The sequence below is a fragment of the Struthio camelus genome, chromosome 1 (assembly GCF_040807025.1).
Source record: "Struthio camelus isolate bStrCam1 chromosome 1, bStrCam1.hap1, whole genome shotgun sequence".
NCBI classification, from domain to species: Eukaryota; Metazoa; Chordata; class Aves; order Struthioniformes; family Struthionidae; genus Struthio; species Struthio camelus.
Genome location: NC_090942.1, coordinates 1,344,953 through 1,362,023, shown reverse-complemented (window position 1 = coordinate 1,362,023; position 17,071 = coordinate 1,344,953). Strand labels below are relative to the sequence as shown.

Sequence of the window (17,071 nt, the reverse complement as noted above, 5' to 3'; positions counted from 1 at the left end):
TGCTGCACCCACCTGATGTCACACGTGCTGCAGTTGTAGCCTGTGGGCAGGAAAGTGGGGGGGGAGGGGGGGTCAGGGACATGAGGCACAGTAGGACAGCTCCCCTGGGCTCCCACCTTGGCTGGGGACACGAGGGAGCTGGCACTGCCAAGGTCCCACCACATCTGGGGCACGAGGGATCTCCTGCACTCCCAGGGTCCCACCTTTGTTGGAGGCACGAGGGAGCTCTTGTACCTCTGAGGTCCCACCACAACCAGGGATGTGTCGGAGCAGCCTCAGCCCCTTCTTCCCCATCACCCCAGCCCTGCGGCCTGGCCCCCATCCATACCCCACCCCTGCCAGCCGCACCTAGCCTCCATCCCCCAGCCTGGCCCCAGTCGTACCCAGCCCCTTGCTGAGCTGCTGCACAGTGTCCACCAGCTCCACGTTCTCCATCTCGATGGCCTCCATTTGCTGCTGTCGCAGCCACATCACGTGGACTAGGGGGCACAGAAGAGGGGGATGTGTGAAAGAGGGGGGGGGGTCAGGCCACTCCTCTGACCTCCGCAGCCCTGAGTGGCCAGGGGGAGACCTCCATAGCCCTGTGTGACCCTCCCATGGTCCTGTGTGACCTGGGGTGGGAGCCCTATGGCCCTGTGTGCCCCAGGATGGGACCCCTATAGCCCTGTGTGCCCCAGAATGGGAGCCCCATGGCCCTGTGTGCCCCAGGATGGGATTCCTATGGCCCTATGTGACCCAGGGTGAGACCCCTATAGCCCAGTGTGACCTAGGATGGGACATCTATAGCCCACTGTGCCCTGGGGTGGGACATCTATGGCCCTGTGTGACCTAGGATGGGACCCCCATGGCCCTGCCAGCCCTGAGGTGGGACCCCCTTAGCCCTATGTGATCCAGGGGGAGATATCCTATGTGGGACCCCCCCCCAACCCAGCCTGCCCCAGGATGAGGACCCCCCCCCCATGATCCTATCTGCACTGCTCCCCATACCCTTGCCAGCCTTGAGGTAGGACCCCCCACATGGGACCCCCCCCCCCAGCCTGCCCCAAGACGGGACCCGGACGAGGGGAGGCAGAGCCCTCAGGCCCCATGGAGGCCCCCCCGCCCCCGCGCTCCTCCTCACTCTGGTGAGCCATGACCGCCGCGAGCCCCAGCAGGACCAGGAAGGCGATGGTGGCCAGGAGGGCCAGCCAGGGCCACGGCGAAGCCTTGGGACGCCCTGGCAAAGTGTGGAGGGTGGGGGACGTGAGCGCCCTGCGCCATCGGCACCCGCTGCCACCCCCCACCCCTGCCACCGGCCTCGGGAAATGGCCCCAATGAAGGTGGGGGGGGGGTCGCAAAACAAGATGGGGGGGCTGCAGGGAAGAGGGGGCCTGTGTCCCCCCACCTTGGACCCGGGTGTCGTCCCAGTAGGGGCCTTCGGTCTGGGGGTGGGAGCCGATGCCGGGATCCTCCATGGTGCCCTGCTGCTTGGCCAGGGGGGGATCACCCGGGCTCTGTCCCCCAACGGTCGCATCACCACGGTGACCAGGGAGGGAACCGGCAGTCGGTTGCCAACGGCAACAGCCACCCCCCAAACAATGGGGGTGGGAGGTTCGATACCCCCCGGGGGGGGTTGAATGACCCCCCAATGGTGTGGAAAGGTGTTGGGGGGCTGTTGGGGGCCACAATAACTCTGTGAAAGTGAGGGGTGCAGAAGGGCCACCCGTGGGGCCCCAAAATGGCGGATGGTGTGTGGGGGGGGGAGTTCTGTCTCCATGGTGACAGCGCCCAGGGCCCCAAGATGGCGGCCAGCAGGGGGCTCTGTCTCCATGGTGACAGCGCCCAGGGCCCCAAGATGGCGGCCAGCAGGGGGCTCTGTCTCCATGGTGACAGCACCCAGGGCCCCAAGATGGCGGCCAGCAGGGGGCTCTGTCTCCCTGGTGACAACCTGCCCCTCCCCACACCCCATCCCAGGCCCTCAAGGCCCCAAGATGGCTGCTGGAGGGCTCCGTCTCCTTGGTGACAGCCCCCAGGGCCCCAACATGGTGGCCAGGGGGGCTCCATCTCCACAGTGATGACCCCTGCCACCTCGGGCCTCAAGATGGCGGCCGGGGGCTCCATCTCCATGGCGACGGTGACGGGCCCCCTGCCCGGGTTCCCGGAGTGCTGGGCCGGGGGCGCAGGCAGCGCAGGCCCCGGGGTCGCGGGGTCCCCCCTGGCACCCCTCACCCCCCCACCGCGGGGGCAGCATGGTGCCCAGCTCAGGCAGAGCGCGGCCCGCCAGTAAGCGCGGGGGCGCGGTGGGGGACATGGCGGTTTGGGGGGGGGGGTGCTGCTGGTTGAGGACCTCCATGTCCTCAAGCTTTGGGGTCTTTAATAGTTGGGGTGTCGCTGGGGGGGGTGCTCAGCCCTCTGCTTCCCCCAGGGCAGCCCCGGCGGTGGCGGCTGGTGGCGCTGGCCCTGTTCGCCAGCTGCCTGCTCCTGCTGCTGGTGCTGCCGGTGCTCGTCGGCCGGCGTGAGTATGGCGGCGGCGGGGCTGGGGGCTGGGGGGGGGAGGCGCGAGAGCCTTGGGGCGGCCCCCCCGGGGGACAGGAACCCGTCGCCTGTGCGTGCGTGTGTGCGTGCATGTGTGTGTGTGTGTCCCCCAACCCGGTGCTTTTCAGATTTCTGGGCGCCCTTCGTGACGAAGAAGCGGGAGGCGACGCTGCGCGCGCAGAACGCCCAGCTCAAGGACGCGGTGCTGGAGCTGCAGGCGGGCAAAGGTGGGCCGGGGTGCAGGAGGGGCTGCTGGGCGCAGAGCCGCCCCCTTCCCCGGCTTGCTGCCTCGTGCGGGTCTGGAAAAAGGCCGTAATGGGCGGTTGGGTTTTGTTCCCCCCCCCCAACCCAGGCAGCAAATGCGTCGCATGCCTGGAGGAGTGGGAGCAGCGCGGCGACACCTGCTACCACTTCTCCCGCGCGCCGCAGCCGTGGGGCAAGTGCGTGAACTACTGCAAGAACCTGGGCTCCAAGCTCCTGCAGATCGACTCCGAGGTGGAAATGGTGACTTCCGGGGCCTCCCTCCTCCTAGCGGGGAGGAGATGTCCTTCTCCACGCCAGGGGCTGGAGAGGGAACTGCCAGCGCGACAAACAAGTTTTATTCATATCGCTGTCTGTCTGCGGAGCTGTTTCTTCTGGCTGCCGCCCTCTCTGAGGGGTTGTCCAAGCCAGGCAGCAGAGCGGTCTCTGGACGCAGGGGACGTGACGCTGCGGGCTCACCTGCCCTGCCTGGCCTTGGACGCTGAGTGTTTAGGAGCCCAAAGGGTGCCCTGGCCAGTCCCATGGGGCCACCGCAGCAGGAGTCCTGTACCTTGGTCTTGTGGCATCTTGCCTGGCAGGGCTGCAGGGACGCGCCGGGGGGAATGTGGGGGTTCCCGCTCACCGCCCCCTCTTTCTCCCACAGGAGTTCATCAAAATACAGATGCAGAGGCATGTGGAGATCAACAACCTGCCGCTTCGGTTGTCGCTGCCCCACTGGCTTGGCCTCTCCTACAACGTCACCCGCAAGCTGTGGTGCTGGCTGGACGGCACTGTTTTCCCAGCAACTCGGTAAGGGGCTTTCTCTGCCGCCTGCAGATTTGGGGCTCCCTGGGGCCAGAAACTCTCCCCAGGCCACGTGCCCCTGCCTGTCCCATGCTGGGGCTGGGGCTCTCGCCAGGCATCTAGGAGATCAGCAGCTCCAGGAATCCCAGAGATAGCCAAGGCCATCAGGAGCCCCAGGACATGACACAGCAGTGAGGGCTTGTCCTTGGGCAGAGTGGCATGAGCTGCAACTGCTGGAAAAGGTGACGTTTCTCCCCAGGTTCAAGAACGGGCCTAAAGGTGCCAACAGGAAGAACTTCTGTGGGATCTTCCTCAATGGCCACTTCACCTACAGGCGGTGCCGGGAAAGGCACCGCTGCATCTGCAGGAAATAAAATGAGTGAGTGGGGAGCACCCGCAGCAACCCCCCCGGCCCCTCCACTCCCATCCGCGGGAGGCGTGCTCCCTGCTGCACCCCAGCCACTAAGGAGTTTCTCTAACTGAGCAGAGCATCCAGCCAGTCACATTTTCATCCCTTCACGATGCATTTTCTTCCCTCTCCCCCACCATTTTGTGCCCCTCCACATTGCTGAGCTGGGAGCCCCGCTCGGAGCAGCCCGGCGCCCCGTGTGCTGCTCCGTCTGCAGGTTTCCCTCGCTCTGGACAGCAAGGTGCCAGCCCGCCCCATGGATGGGAGCTGTACAGAGGCCCCCCCACCATGGGGACCTCCCCACTGACCCAGCCTGGTGATCACGGAGAGGACAGAAACAAGATTATCGCGGAAGTATTCCCACGTGACCACAGAGCCTGACAGGGCGAAAGACCTGCCTGAGCCCTGTTCGCTGCCGCCAACCTGGGGCGAGATGGAGGTTAAACCATTAGATCTGTAGTAAAATCCTCAAAAGTTTCCCAAACACAGTGTTGCTGCCTCTCAGTGTTCCCATTCAAGGTGGCTTTCTCAGCACAGCCTGCTCAGTACCCAGACAGGGGTCAGTGTGTCCGGGGAGGAGCTCCCCGCAGGACGGGGTTGGTGCGTCCAGAGGTGCTCCTCGTGGGATGGGGTTGGTGTGTCCAGAGGAGCTCCCTGTGGGATGGGGTTGGTGTGTCCAGAGGAGCTCCTCGTGGGATGGGGTTGGTGCGTCTAGAGGAGCTCCCTGCGGGACAGGGTTGGTGTGTCCAGAGGAGCTCCTCGTGGGATGGGGTTGGTGTGTCCAGAGGAGCTCCTCGTGGGATGGGGTTGGTGCGTCTAGAGGAGCTCCTCTTGGGATGGGGTTGGTGTGTCCAAAGGAGCTCCCTGCGGGACGGGGTTGGTGTGTCTGGAGGAGCTCCCTGCGGGATGGGGTCCGTGTGTCTGGAGGAGCTCCTCTTGGGATGGGGTTGGTGTGTCTGGAGGAGCTCCCTGCGGGACGGGGTTGGTGTGTCTGGAGGAGCTCCCTGCGGGACGGGGTTGGGGTGTCTGGAGGAGCTCCCTGCGAGATGGGGTTGGTGTGTCTAGAGGAGCTCCTCGTGGGGTGGAGTTGGTGTGTCCAGAGGAGCTCCTCATGGGATGGGGTTGGTGCGTCTAGAGGAGCTCCTCATGGGATGGGGTTGGTGTGTCCAGAGGAGCTCCTCGTGGGATGGGGTCGGTGTGTCCAGAGGAGCTCCTCATGGGATGGGGTTGGTGTGTCTGGAGGAGCTCCCTGTGGGACGGGGTTGGGGTGTCCAGAGGAGCTCCCTGCAGGACAGGGTCAATGTGTCCAGAAGAGCTCCCCACGGGATGGGGTCGGTGTGTCCAGAGGAGCTCCCCATGGGCCTGCAGGGTTGCAATGGCACAGGGTCATGCAGGGCCATAGTCAGCATGGGGACATGCAGGGCTGTGGTGGCACAGGGACATGTAGGGTGATGGGTGGCGTGGGGTCATGCAGGGCCACAGTCAGCGTGGGAACATGCAGGGCTGTGATGGCTTGGTGCCGTGCAGGACGGTGCTGGCACGGGGCCAGCAGTGGCTCAGTCTGCTGGCTGACATGCTCTGCCTTCTCCCCATGGTGGGGTGGACAGCAGAGCTGGAAAGGCGCCAAGGGGCATGTGGTGGGGGGGCTGAGCCTGTGGCATCCCCATGTCGCCATGGCCCCGCACCCAGGGGAGGGTCTGTGCCCCACGCCAGGAGCAGGACAGGGCCACCAGGAGCAAGGCGGTCGCCACCACTGTCCAGCACCGACGGGGCCACCACAGAGAGGAGCCCCTGACCACCATCTTGTGGCCCCTGCAGGCCATCAACATGGAGATGGAGCTCCCAGCCACCATCTTGTGGCCCTTGCAGGCCATCAACATGGAGATGGAGCTCCCAGCCACCATCCTGTGGCCCCTGCAGGACATCACCATGAAGATGGAGCCCCCAGCCACCATCTTGAGGCCCCTGCAGGCCTTGCATCAATGGAGATGGAGCCACCATATTGTGGCCCTGTGGGCTGCGAGGCCCTGAAGGACAATCCTGGCTGGGGAGGGCGGGGGGGGGTGATTTTGCCAGATTTCCTCCCCGCCCCGTCAGCCACAGCTGCATCCTCCATCCCGCCCCCGGTTCCCCCAAAACAGAGCTGCCCCCCCTCTGCCATCTGCTCAGCACCGGCGTGCCCGCCCTCGAGCCCGGAGCGGGGCCGGACCCCCGGGGCGGCCATGGGCCGGGCGTTGGGCACGGCCAGGAGGAGCCGCGGCGCCGTGCCCAGCCCCATGTCCCCCCCACCCCACCCTGGGGCTGGCACCCCGACGAGGACATGTTGGGGGGGGGGAACAAGGCAGCCGTGGGGCACGGTGGGGGCCTCTCCCCGCTGCGCAAACAGCCCAACCCCAGCCCAAATCCCCCCGGGGTGCAGCAGGGTTGGCATGGATGGGCACCTAGCGCTATCATCACAGGGGGGGGGGTCTGTTGCCCCCCCCCCCAAAAAAAAGTCCTCGGCCGGGTGCCCCCGCGCTGTGACCCATGGGGACGGGCGTCCCCTCTGTCCCCACGGCCATGCAGGGCGCATGTGGGGTGGAAGCCCCCCTCCCCAGATGGGGACAAGGGGGGTCACCAGCCCCCCACTAGGGCAGGAGAGGGGCTAAATCCAGGGCAGGCAAAGGGTGTGGGGGGGGTCACCGCAGGCCCCCCACGCAGCCCCCAATGCCAGGACATGTCCAAGCCCCAACTCCAGACGCTTTTTTGGGGGGGGGGGGTGCCCGGAGTGTCCCAGCACCCACGTGGGGCTCAGCGATGGGTGCACCAAGAGCCACCTGGGGGGGGGGTCCCGTCCTCCCCTTCTCCCCCCCCCACCCCAGCTGCATTCCTGATCGGCTGTGCCCGGGGTGGACAGGCAGCATGACCCCCCCACGGGGGGGGTCCCGGCCCCCAGGTTGGGGGGCTCGGCACCAGGGGGCTGGTGCAGGATGGACAGCTCACCCCTCGGCTACCAGCCGTGGCTCGAGACCCCCCCCCCAAAGGAGCTGCCCCCTGACAACTGCGTGCGGCTGAAGGAGCAGAAACGTAGGGGTGACCCGGAAAGGGGGGGGGGGGTCCCAAGCCCACCGGCTGCGGGTCCGGCCCCGTGGCAAGCACAGGGCCACCGGGGCATGGGGACAACCCAGCTGACCCCCCCCCCCAAATCTCCCCGCAGGTTTCCTCTTCTGGTGCAAGCAGCCCTGCAACACGCAGAGCCCCTTCGTCTGCAAAGGTGCCGTGGTGTGAGCTGGGGGGGCCGCCCGTGCCCCCCCCCCCCGAGCGTCCCCACCGCCTGGCCCTAATAAAGTCCCCATGAGCATCACGTTGGGTTTGCATCCTTCTTGCAGCCCTGCCTGGGGACAGCTCGGGGTGGGGTGGGGGCTCACCCCAGCACCCGAATCTGCAGGTCCAGGAGAAACTGGGGCGGAGGTGTGTGGGGGGGGGCGCTGGGATGGGAGCCAGGGACAGTCCCGGCCACGGAGGGTGGCACCGAGACGTCCCCAACCCCCTCGCCCATCCCAGGGCGTCCGTCCCTTCACTGAGCATCTCTCGGCTGCCCGGGGCATCGACCCCCGAGCCCCACGAGGCTGCGGAGGCCGGCGAGCACCCTGGAGCCCGTTGGGGTCTCCCGCGCCCAGAGGCCACGGCGATGGGCGTCCGGCCACGGCGGGAGCGAGCCCCAGCATCGGCTGCAGATGGCCGGCTGCCCTGGGGATGCAAAGAGAGCGCGTGGCTCCGGCGAGCCCCGGGCAAGAGCCGCGAGGGAGGCAGAGCCGCCTGCGGCCCCCCTCGGGGACAGGCGCCTGGAGATGCCTGCGGCCGGGAGATGCTGCCGGGGCTGGTCTCCTCCGGGTGCTGTGGGACCGGGACCCGTGGGGCAGGACACCCCAGGAGAGGGGCACATCCGCAGCCAGAGCACGGCTCTGGGATCCCCCCCCACCTCCAACACAGCTGCCTTGAGGGCGCTACGGGCATGCAAGAGCCTGGGAGCGAAGTGGGGGGACCCTTGGGTCCCGACCCCTCGCTCTTACCTCTTGCCCCGATGGGGACCCCAGCACCCTCCTCCCTGGTGGGGTCGTCCAAGGCCGGCCAGAACCAGCAAGAGGAGAGCCTGAGTGGGGGGAGACAGCACCGGCTCTGACCCGGGAGCACCGGGGCACGATAAGGACATGGGTGCACCCAGGTGGGTGCGGGCACATGCACCCATGTGGACATTGGGACACCCACATTGGTGCCCCCAGGTAGACCCAGACACGTGTACATGGGTGCACCCACATGGACATTGGGACACACACATTGGTGCCCCCAGGTAGACCCAGACACACGCACGTGGGTGCACCCACATGGGTGCACCCACATGGACATTGGGACACACGCATTGGTGCCCCCAGGTAGACCCAGACACACGCACGTGGGTGCACCCACCTGGACACCCACATTGGTGCCCCCAGGTAGACCCAGACACATGAACGTGGGTGCACCCACATGGACATTGGGACACACACATTGGTGCCCCCAGGTAGACCCAGACACACGCACGTGGGTGCACCCACCTGGACACCCACATTGGTGCCCCCAGGTAGACCCAGACACATGCACGTGGGTGCATGCACATGGGTGGACACGGGGACACCCACATTGGTGCCCCCAGGTAGACCCAGACACATGCACATGGGTGCACCCACATGGACATTGGGACACACACATTGGTGCCCCCAGGTAGACCCAGACACATGCACGTGGGTGCATGCACATGGGTGCACCCACGTGGACAAGGGGACACCCACATTGGTGCCCCCAGGTAGACCCAGACACATGCACGTGGGTGCACCCACATGGACATTGGGACACACACATTGGTGCCCCCAGGTAGACCCAGACACACGCACGTGGGTGCACCCACATGGGTGCACCCACATGGACATTGGGACACACGCATTGGTGCCCCCAGGTAGACCCAGACACACGCACGTGGGTGCACCCACCTGGACACCCACATTGGTGCCCCCAGGTAGACCCAGACACATGCATGTGGGTGCATGCACGCGGGTGCACCCACGTGGACACGGGGACACCCACATTGGTGCCCCCAGGTAGACTCAGACACATGCACATGGGTGCACGCACATGGGTGCACCCAAGGAACGTGGGCACAGCCACCCCGAGGGGACGCAGCCCCCCCACCCAGGCCATCGTGGGGCCAGGCCCAGCTGCCAACCCAGGGCTCAGTGCTGGGGGGTCCCTATCGTGCAGTCCCTCCGGGGGGGGGGGGGAACCTGCCCCCAGCCCTTGCACACAGGCAGCCCCACGGGACCCCCAGCTCTGCAAGGGTTGCGGTGCCCCTCTGACTTCACCCACTGGGGTGGCTGTAACCCCCATGTGCATCCCCCCCACCCCAATGCCTGCAGGTTCCCGGGGGGCTGCTCCCCACCTCGCCACGGAGCCATCGGCCCCGGGAGCCGCTCTCCGGGCGAGCACCCCTGGCTGCGCCCCGACCCTCGCCGTCGAGCTCCCGGCTCCCTCTGCGGCCAGCTGCAGAGAAAAGGGCACCCCAGGGTGTCCGTCTCGGAGGCAGGTCCCGCTCCGGCCCCCGCGGAGCATGCCGGGACCCCCGCCAGGGCGTACCTCGGGTGGCGGGCAGCGGGGACCGGCGGCGGTGAAGGAGAGCCCGTGGCGGAGGATGTGGGCCAGGCGGACCCAGAGGGCGAAGACGGCGTCGGGGTGGCCCGGGTGCAGGCGCAGGTAGTGCACCTTGCCCGTCGCGGTGCGCACGCGGAGCAGCCGGCCGGCGGGCGCCGAGAGCCGCACCAGCCGCAGCGGCAGCACCCTGCGGGCACGGCACGGCCTGGCTCCGGCCGCCCGGACCTGGGCAGAACGGGTGCCCACGCCGCCCGGGTGGGCTGGCACCCCCCCCCCCCCTTCCAAAAGCTGCCCCCTTCTCCCACCTGCTGAGGGTCAGGGTCGGCTTCTCCAGGGGGCTGCCGCTGCGCGCCAGCACCAGGACGTTGGGAAGGGGCAGGCAGGGGTCCGAGGACGTCACCCCCAGGGTCACCGGCGTGGCTGCGTTGTGGATGTCCACGCAGCTCCCCGTCCTCGTCACCTGCCAGCGGGGGCGCCCCGCCGGCCGTCAGCCCCCAGGAGCGCTCCTTCGCGCCCCACGGCGCTGGGGACGGCGCCGTGGGGCAGGAGGGGGCTGGGGCGCGGGACCCCCCCCCCCCCCAAACCTGGAGGAAGTTGCTCTCGAACACGGCCGACCGGGGGAAGAGGTTGTAGTCGGGGGAGCGGAGCAGGCGGCAGAGCTGCCCCCCCTCGACGCCCAGCCGTACCCCGGCCCCCGGCCCCCCGGCGGGGCCAGCCCCCGGGCACGGGCCGTCCCGGCTCATCCTGCTGCCGCCCCCTGCACCCAGCGGCACCGCCGAGCCCGGCCACCCTGTGACATCACAGGGTCCCCAAGGGGACAAGTGCCACCCGTGGGGATGGCGTCACCCCCCGCGGCTCCCCCCTCCCCAGCACACGCAGGCTGGGGAAGCGGCTGCAGAGACCTCGGCCAGCTCCAGCCCCGCACGGCGGTGCCGGCACCCATGGGTACCCCCGCAGCCCTCCCCAGGGAGCTCAGCACCCCGCTCCCAGGATGGGGGGGGGGGGGAGATGCTTTGGGAAAGGAGCCGGACCCCCGTCCCCAGCACGCCGTCACTGTTGCCGCAGGCACGACACGAAGCTCCCGAGGCGCTTTTAATAGCGGCCGCCTCGCGCGCGCCGGCCTGGGGAGAGCGGCCGATCCTGTCCGCGGGGCCGGACGCCCCCCTCCCCGGCCCGGCCCCCCGCCGCTCACAGGCAGGCGTCGAAGGCTTTGGGCGCCCGCAGCGTCGCGGGGCCCGGCAGCAGCCGGCGCGGGGCCTCGGCCAGGCCGCCGTCCGGCTCGGCCCAGGGACCCGGCCCGTCCTCGAGGCTGCTCAGGGCGTCCAGGAGTCCGAAGAGGGCCGAGAGCAGGGTGAGGAAGAGGCCCAAGGCGTAGAGCTGCAGGGCCCAGGGCAGGGCCGCCGGGCCGGCGCGCTGCTCCGGCGCGCGCTCTCCCCACGGCGCCATGCCGCCCCACGGCACGCTGCTCCTGCACGGCGGAGGGGTGAAAAGAAACGAGTGAGGCTCCGGTCACCGCTGGCCGCTCGGGTCACCCTGTGCCACCTCCCAGCCCTCCCCTTGAGGTGCCCTTGGGAGGTCCCAGCCTCCCACCACCACCACCACCACTCGGCTCCCCCCCCCCGACAACGGGGACCGGTATGTCCCCACTTGGGACACCCGGCTCCCCCCCCCCCCCGCAGGCCGCCCCCCCACCCCACCCCACCCCGGGCCTGCTCTCACCGCGGAGCCGGCGCAGCCCCTCCACCTCCCGCTCTCGCCCCCCACCCACCCCGCCCCGCGGGCCGCCGCGCCCCTCCCTTTATAGCCTCGTAGCCACGCCCACGGGGCGGGGCCAGCGGCGTCGGCTGGCCGCGCCCCCCTTTATAGCCTCGTAGCCACGCCCACGGGGAGGGGCCAGCGGCGTCGGCTGGCCGCGCCCCTCCTTTATAGCCTCGTAGCCACGCCCACGGGGAGGGGCCACTGGCATCCGCTGGCCGCTCCCCTTTATAGCCGCGTTGCCACGCCCCCGGGGCGGGGCCATCGGCTTCGGCTGGCCGCGCCCCTTAAAGGGGCCGCAGCCGCCAGGAGGGCGGCGCGGGCTCGCCTAGCCCCACGCGTGTCCCGGGACACTCGTGTCCCGTGGGCTCTCCCCCACCCGGACGTGGGTGGCGGGGGGGATAAGGGTGTCCAAAGCCTCTCCGGCCCCTCGGGGCTGCCCCGCGGCTATGGGGTCCCGCTGTGGCGCAGGGCGAGGCCAGCGTGTGCCCCAGCTCCTGGCAGGGACGCAGGCGTCCTGGCCCCCAGCCCCACGGCCCACGTGCCGCGGGCATAAACAGGGCCAAAGGGGACCCAGGCGTCCTGGCTCCCCTCCCATGCCCTCTGGGCTGCTTTCCTCCCCCTCCCCGGGCGGGGACCCAGGCGTCCGGGCAGCCTGTCCTGCCGGGAGCCGGCCGCGGCGGGGAACGCCGGCCCCACGGCCTCCGCCTGACCCCCGTCCCCTGGCCCCCGCTCCTGCCCCCATGGCTGTCCCCAGCCCACGCGTGTGGGGGTGCTGCTGGGCTCACCAGGGGCTGGGGTCCTGGGGGTCCCCGGGGTGGCAGCTCGCCCGGGTGCCGAGGTGCTGGGGTGTCTCGGGTGCCCGGGTCCCGGGGGAGCCCGGGTGCTGGGGTCCCTCTGGTGCTGGGGGTCCCCGGGGTGGCAGGGCACCGGGGTGCCCGGGTGCTGGAATCCCTCGGGTGCTGGGGGTCCCGGGGTGCTGGGGTGCCCGGGTGCTGGGATGTCTCGGATGCTGGGGGTCAGTCCCAGGGGTGGCAAGGTGCTGGGTGCCGGGTGCTGGGGGTGTCGGGGTGCTGGAGTGCCCGAGTGCTGGGGTCCCTCGGGTGCTGGGGGCCCTGGGAGTGACAGGGTACTGGGGTGTCCGGGTGCTAGCGTGTCTCAGGTGCTGGGGGTCCCCGGGGTGCTGGGGTCCCGGGGGTAGCAATGTCCCAGGGGCCAATGGGGTGGCAGGGTGCCCCACTGCTGGGGTGCCCGGGTGCTGGGCTCCCTGTGTGCCAGGGTGCCAAGGTCCCCGGGTGCTGGAGTGCCATGGGCCCTGGGGGGTCCCGGGGTCCCAGTGTGCCAGGGTCCCTGGGGTCCTTGGATGCCGCGGTCCCTGGCGTGGGGGGAGCATGGGGACCCCCCCCCCGGCACCGGGGCTGCAAGTGGCCGCGGGCAGGATTGCTGCTAAGAGGCTTGCGCCAGGGGCCACGTGCGGTGCGCCGGGTGTTTGTCACTAATCCCCCGGGCTGGCCGGCGTCACCGTCACCGTCACCGCCGGCTGGGACCGTGCGCGTCGCCACCGTGCCGTTACCTGGCGCGCGGGACCCTGGGGACCCGCGGGCTTGTAAACAGCCGCCGCGCTGCACCGGGGGAACCGCGTGTGCCGCGGGCATGTCACAGCCGCGTGCGCGGGGCCCCTGCGTGTGTGTGTGCAAACGCCCGTGGGCATGTAACCCCCGTGGGCACGCGTGCAAACGCCGGCGTGCGTGCGGGCAGCAGCCCCGTGCGCATACACGCAGGCACGCCGGCATGTGTGCACGCACACCCAATCGGGCACATGTTATATGCACGCATATAACACGCGTGATGCAGGTGAACACGCTGGGGAGGCACGTAACACGCGTGTGCGTGTTCAAACACACCCGCGTGCATGCGTGTGCTGGTAATGCCCCTGTGTGCTGCAGGGCATGACCTCCTCTGCGTGTGTGCGTGTGTGTGTGTGTGTGTGCGCGCGTGTATAACACCCCCTGCACACGGGTGCATCTGCTCCTGCCAAGCGAGCGCCTGGCCCCGGGGTGCAGCGGGGTGCACCAGCACCTTTGGGGCATCGGGTGCCTATTTAGGGGTGTTGCACAGTGCGAGGTGTAGGGCTGCAGTGGGGCCATACTGGTTTGTACTGGGGCTGTGCTGGGCCTGTACTGGGGTCCAACTGCCTCTCCTGCAGGCCAGAGCCCTGCTAGGGGTTGTGGGTCCCCCAACGTGCCCTGCGCCCCACGGCACCCCGGAGCCCCGCGGTGCCGGTGCCGGCGCGCTGCCCGGGCACTGCGCCCGCGGGGCCCCGACCCGGCTAATCGCCGCTCAGCCCCGGCGCTGGCAGATGGATCGCTAATACCCCGCGACCTTGGGGACGCGGCCCGCACAGCCACCCGCCGCCCGCGGGGCAACACCGTGCAATGCACCGCACTGCGATGCGCTGTACCGCACCACGCCGCGGAGCGATGCAACACACTGCGACACACCGCGCCGCACTGCAACACACCACACCGCGACGCAACGCACTGCAACACGCCGCGCTGCACTGCAACACACCGCAACACACTGCAACACACCGCACACCACACCGCAACACATTGCAGCACACTGCGCCGCACTGCAACACACACCGCGATGCAACGTACTGCAACACGCTGTGCTGCACTGCGACACACTGCAACACACTGCAACACACTGCACACCACACCGTAACACATTGCACCGCGTCGCACCGCGTCGCACCACACCGCACCACACTGCAATGCACTGCAACACATTACACTGCGTCGCACCGCACTGCAACACACCGCACCACACTGCAATGCACCCCAACACCGCAGCGAGCACCCCGGCGGGCTGCAGCTTGCACACCAGCTTGCACACCCACCTCTCGCCTTGCACGCTCACCTTCCACCCTGCACCTCCCTGTCCCACCTTGCACCTGCACCCCCTGCTTTGCACGCTCACCTCCCACCACGCACACTTGCCTTTGGCCCTGAACGTCCATTTCCCGCCTTGCACACCTGCCCCCGGCCGCCGACGCTCACTTTGGGCCTCGCACACCCATTTCCCACCGCGCACACCTTCTTCCAGCCTTGCACGCCCGCCTCCCACTTTGCATCCTCGCCGTCCACCTTGCAAACTCGCCTCCCGCCTTGCGCACCCCCCTCTCGCCATGCACACCCAGTTCCCCCCTCGCACGCCCACCTCGCACACCCATCTCCCACCTCGCACACCCCCCCTTGCCTTGCACACCCCCCCATGCCCGCCCCGGGTGGGCACAGCTCCCCACAGCACCCCGAGCCCGGCGGGCCCCGAGCCAGGATCTGGCCTGGGCAGGGCCAAGGGGTGCACCCGGGGGGGGGCCGGGCTGGGTGAGGGGGGCACTGCTGGGGTGGGGGCACAGGACCCCCCCCACCGGCACCGCGCCGACCGGCTAAATAGCAGGGCAGCCCGAATAATCCCCCTCGCTCCCTAATCCGCTGACATCTGCCGCGGCCGGGAAACGCCGCCCCCAGCGGGGGGGGGCCCCCCGCCACGCCCCACGGCCATGCCCACGGGGCCCTTCCCCACGTGCCCCCCACCCACGCCCGGGCACGGCAAATCACCCCCCTGCTGCCCCCCCGGGGCTGCTCCGTGGGGCTGCAGCCAGGTGAGACCCCCCCCCCCGCCACCCCCCGGGGCCGCTCTGTGGGGCTGCAGCTGCAGTGGGACCCCTGGGGCTGCTCCGTGGGGCTGCAGCCGGGTGGGACCCCCTGGGACCCCCCCCCGGGTGGGACCCTCCCCGGAACCCCCCCACCCCCCAGGCCGCTCCGTGGGGCTGCAGCAGGACCCCCCCTGTCACCCCACCCACCGGGACCGCTCCGTGGGGCTGCAGCCAGGTGAGACCCCCCCCCCGCCACCCCCCGGGGCCGCTCTGTGGGGCTGCAGCTGCAGTGGGACCCCCGGGGCTGCTCCGTGGGGCTGCAGCTGGGTGGGGGGTGGGACCCCCCCTGGGTGGGGGGTGGGACCCCCCCCTGGAACCCCCCCCTGGAACCCCCCGCCACCCCCCGGGACCGCTCCGTGGGGCTGCAGCCGGGTGAGACCACTCCCCCCGCACTCCCCCCGCCACCCCCCGGGACCGCTCCGTGGGGCTGCAGCCGGGTGGGACCCCCCGGGTGGGACCCCCCCCCCGGGTGGGACCCCCCCCCCCGGGTGGGACCCCCCCCGGAACCTCCCCCACCCCCCAGGCCGCTCCGTGGGGCTGCAGCAGGACCCCCCCCCCGCCACCCGCCGGGGCCGCTCCGTGGGGCTGCAGCTGCTGCGGGACCCCCCCCTCCCGCCGTCGGGGCCGCGCGTGGGGCCGCCCCGCCGAGGCCGCCGCCGCCGCCCACGCTCGGGGCCACCTGCCCGCGGCGCCGATAAGCCGCCGCCCGGCGACCTTGAGCGCGGCCGAGGCCGCGGGGGGGCCCGGCCCGCGCTGCTGTCCCGTCCCCCCCCCCGGCCCCGCCGTGCCTCAGTTTCCCCCGCGCGGCCGCCGGGCCGGGCCCCCCCGTGGGGCGGAGCCGAGGGGGCGGCCCCGGTCCCGGCCCCCCCGCCGCCCCCCCGCCGCCGCCGCCACTCCCCACGCCGCCGAGGAAGGAGCAACCGGAGCGGCCGGGCCCCGCCGGGGCCCCCCCGGGCATCGCCTGCGCCCCCCCCGGGTCCTCCGCCGTCTTGGGACATCCCTCCACGCGCGACTCCCGCTGCGCGGGCACCTGGCGCTTCCCTCCCCGCCGTGGGACATCCCTAGTGGGACCGACACCCCGGTGACACCCCCTCGTGGGACCCCTTCTCCCCCCGTGACTCCCTCCCCGTGGGACCGCCTCTTCCCCGGTGACCCCCCTGCCCGTGGGACCCCGTCTCCCCCGGTGTGAACCCCCCCGCAGTCTGAATCTTCCCCCCCCCTTGGACCCCCCTTCTCCGTGAGCCCCCCCAGCGTGATCCTTCCCGCTGTGACCCCCCCCTCCGATATAGCCCCACCTCCCCCGGTCTCCCCCCGTGGGAACCCCGCCCCGTGGGACCCCTCTCCGTGGGGCCCCCCTCCGTGGGACCCCGCGGCCGGGCCGCCCCATGGAGGATCCTCCCGAGGCGGCGCTGCTCGGCCCCCCCGCGCGGCCCCCCCCGGACGCCGGGGTCCCCCACGCGGGACACGGCCACGAGACGGCGGCGCAGCGCTGCAGCGCCCGGCTGCTGCGGGCCGGCTACGAGGCGGGCAGGTGAGGGGGGGCGAGGGGGGCATTGGGGGCTGTGCCACGGGGGGGCCGTGCAAAGGGCATAGGGCTGTGGGTTGGCTCTGTGCTGTGGGGGCTCTGAGCTGTGGGGGGTCTGTGCCGTGGGGGTGTGTGCCGTGGGGGGGTCTGTGCCGTGGGGGGGTCTGTGCCGTGGGGGGTCTGTGCTGTGGGGTCTGTGCTGTGGGGGTCTGTGCCATGGGGGGTGTGTGCTGTGGGGGTGTGTGCTGTGGGGGTGTGTGCTGGGGGGGGTCTGTGCTGTGGGGTCTGTGCCGTGGGGGGTCTGTGCCGTGGGGGGTCTGTGCTGTGGGGTCTGTGCCGTGGGGGTCTGTGCCGTGGGGGGCTGTGCCGTGGGGGGGTCTGTGCTGTGGGGGGTCTGTGCTGTGGGGTCTGTGCCGTGGGGGGGTCTGTGCTGTGGGGAGTC

The 17,071-nt window shown here is 70.3% G+C and overlaps 2 protein-coding genes across 3 annotated transcripts; one reads left to right on the top strand and one right to left on the bottom strand.

Moving 5' to 3' along the window:
* The first annotated feature begins 1,921 nt into the window (after positions 1-1,921).
* LOC104151803 (natural killer cells antigen CD94-like) lies at positions 1,922-4,448 on the top strand. Of its 2 annotated transcripts, XM_068931134.1 has the most exons (6): positions 2,071-2,262; positions 2,405-2,494; positions 2,643-2,741; positions 2,867-3,018; positions 3,419-3,564; positions 3,818-4,448. In XM_068931134.1, exons 1-6 carry the CDS (start codon positions 2,229-2,231, stop codon positions 3,930-3,932), a joined length of 636 nt encoding a protein of 211 aa, XP_068787235.1. In that variant the 5' UTR covers positions 2,071-2,228; the 3' UTR covers positions 3,933-4,448. The 2 variants fall into 2 exon arrangements, with proteins under 2 accessions (XP_068787236.1, XP_068787235.1); XM_068931135.1 differs by lacking the exon at positions 2,405-2,494 and having other exon boundaries at positions 1,922-2,262.
* A 2,922-nt stretch (positions 4,449-7,370) lies between these two features.
* Positions 7,371-10,371, bottom strand: LOC138065714 (Golgi-associated RAB2 interactor protein 1A-like). The gene is made up of 4 exons (XM_068931119.1): positions 10,213-10,371; positions 9,934-10,088; positions 9,614-9,815; positions 7,371-7,406 (listed from the first exon to the last, which is right to left on the bottom strand). The coding sequence occupies exons 1-4, from the start codon at positions 10,369-10,371 to the stop codon at positions 7,371-7,373; spliced, it is 552 nt and encodes a 183-aa protein (XP_068787220.1).
* Between the last annotated feature and the right edge of the window lie 6,700 nt (positions 10,372-17,071).

What these genes read in the sequence shown, in the direction of transcription:
- LOC104151803 (XM_068931134.1), top strand. Translation starts at nt 2,229, where the DNA reads ATGGTGCCCAGCTCAGGCAGAGCGCGGCCCGCCA. An exon ending in TCGACTCCGAGGTGGAAATG is followed by an intron (nt 3,019 to 3,418) that starts GTGACTTCCGGG and finishes TTTCTCCCACAG; the next exon opens with GAGTTCATCAAAATACAGAT. An exon ending in ACTGTTTTCCCAGCAACTCG is followed by an intron (nt 3,565 to 3,817) that starts GTAAGGGGCTTT and finishes GTTTCTCCCCAG; the next exon opens with GTTCAAGAACGGGCCTAAAG.
- LOC138065714 (XM_068931119.1), bottom strand. Translation starts at nt 10,371, where the DNA reads ATGAGCCGGGACGGCCCGTGCCCGGGGGCTGGCCCCGCCGGGGGGCCG. An exon ending in TCGAGAGCAACTTCCTCCAG is followed by an intron (nt 10,089 to 10,212) that starts GTTTGGGGGGGG and finishes CCCCGCTGGCAG; the next exon opens with GTGACGAGGACGGGGAGCTG. An exon ending in CCGACCCTGACCCTCAGCAG is followed by an intron (nt 9,816 to 9,933) that starts GTGGGAGAAGGG and finishes CCGTGCCCGCAG; the next exon opens with GGTGCTGCCGCTGCGGCTGG.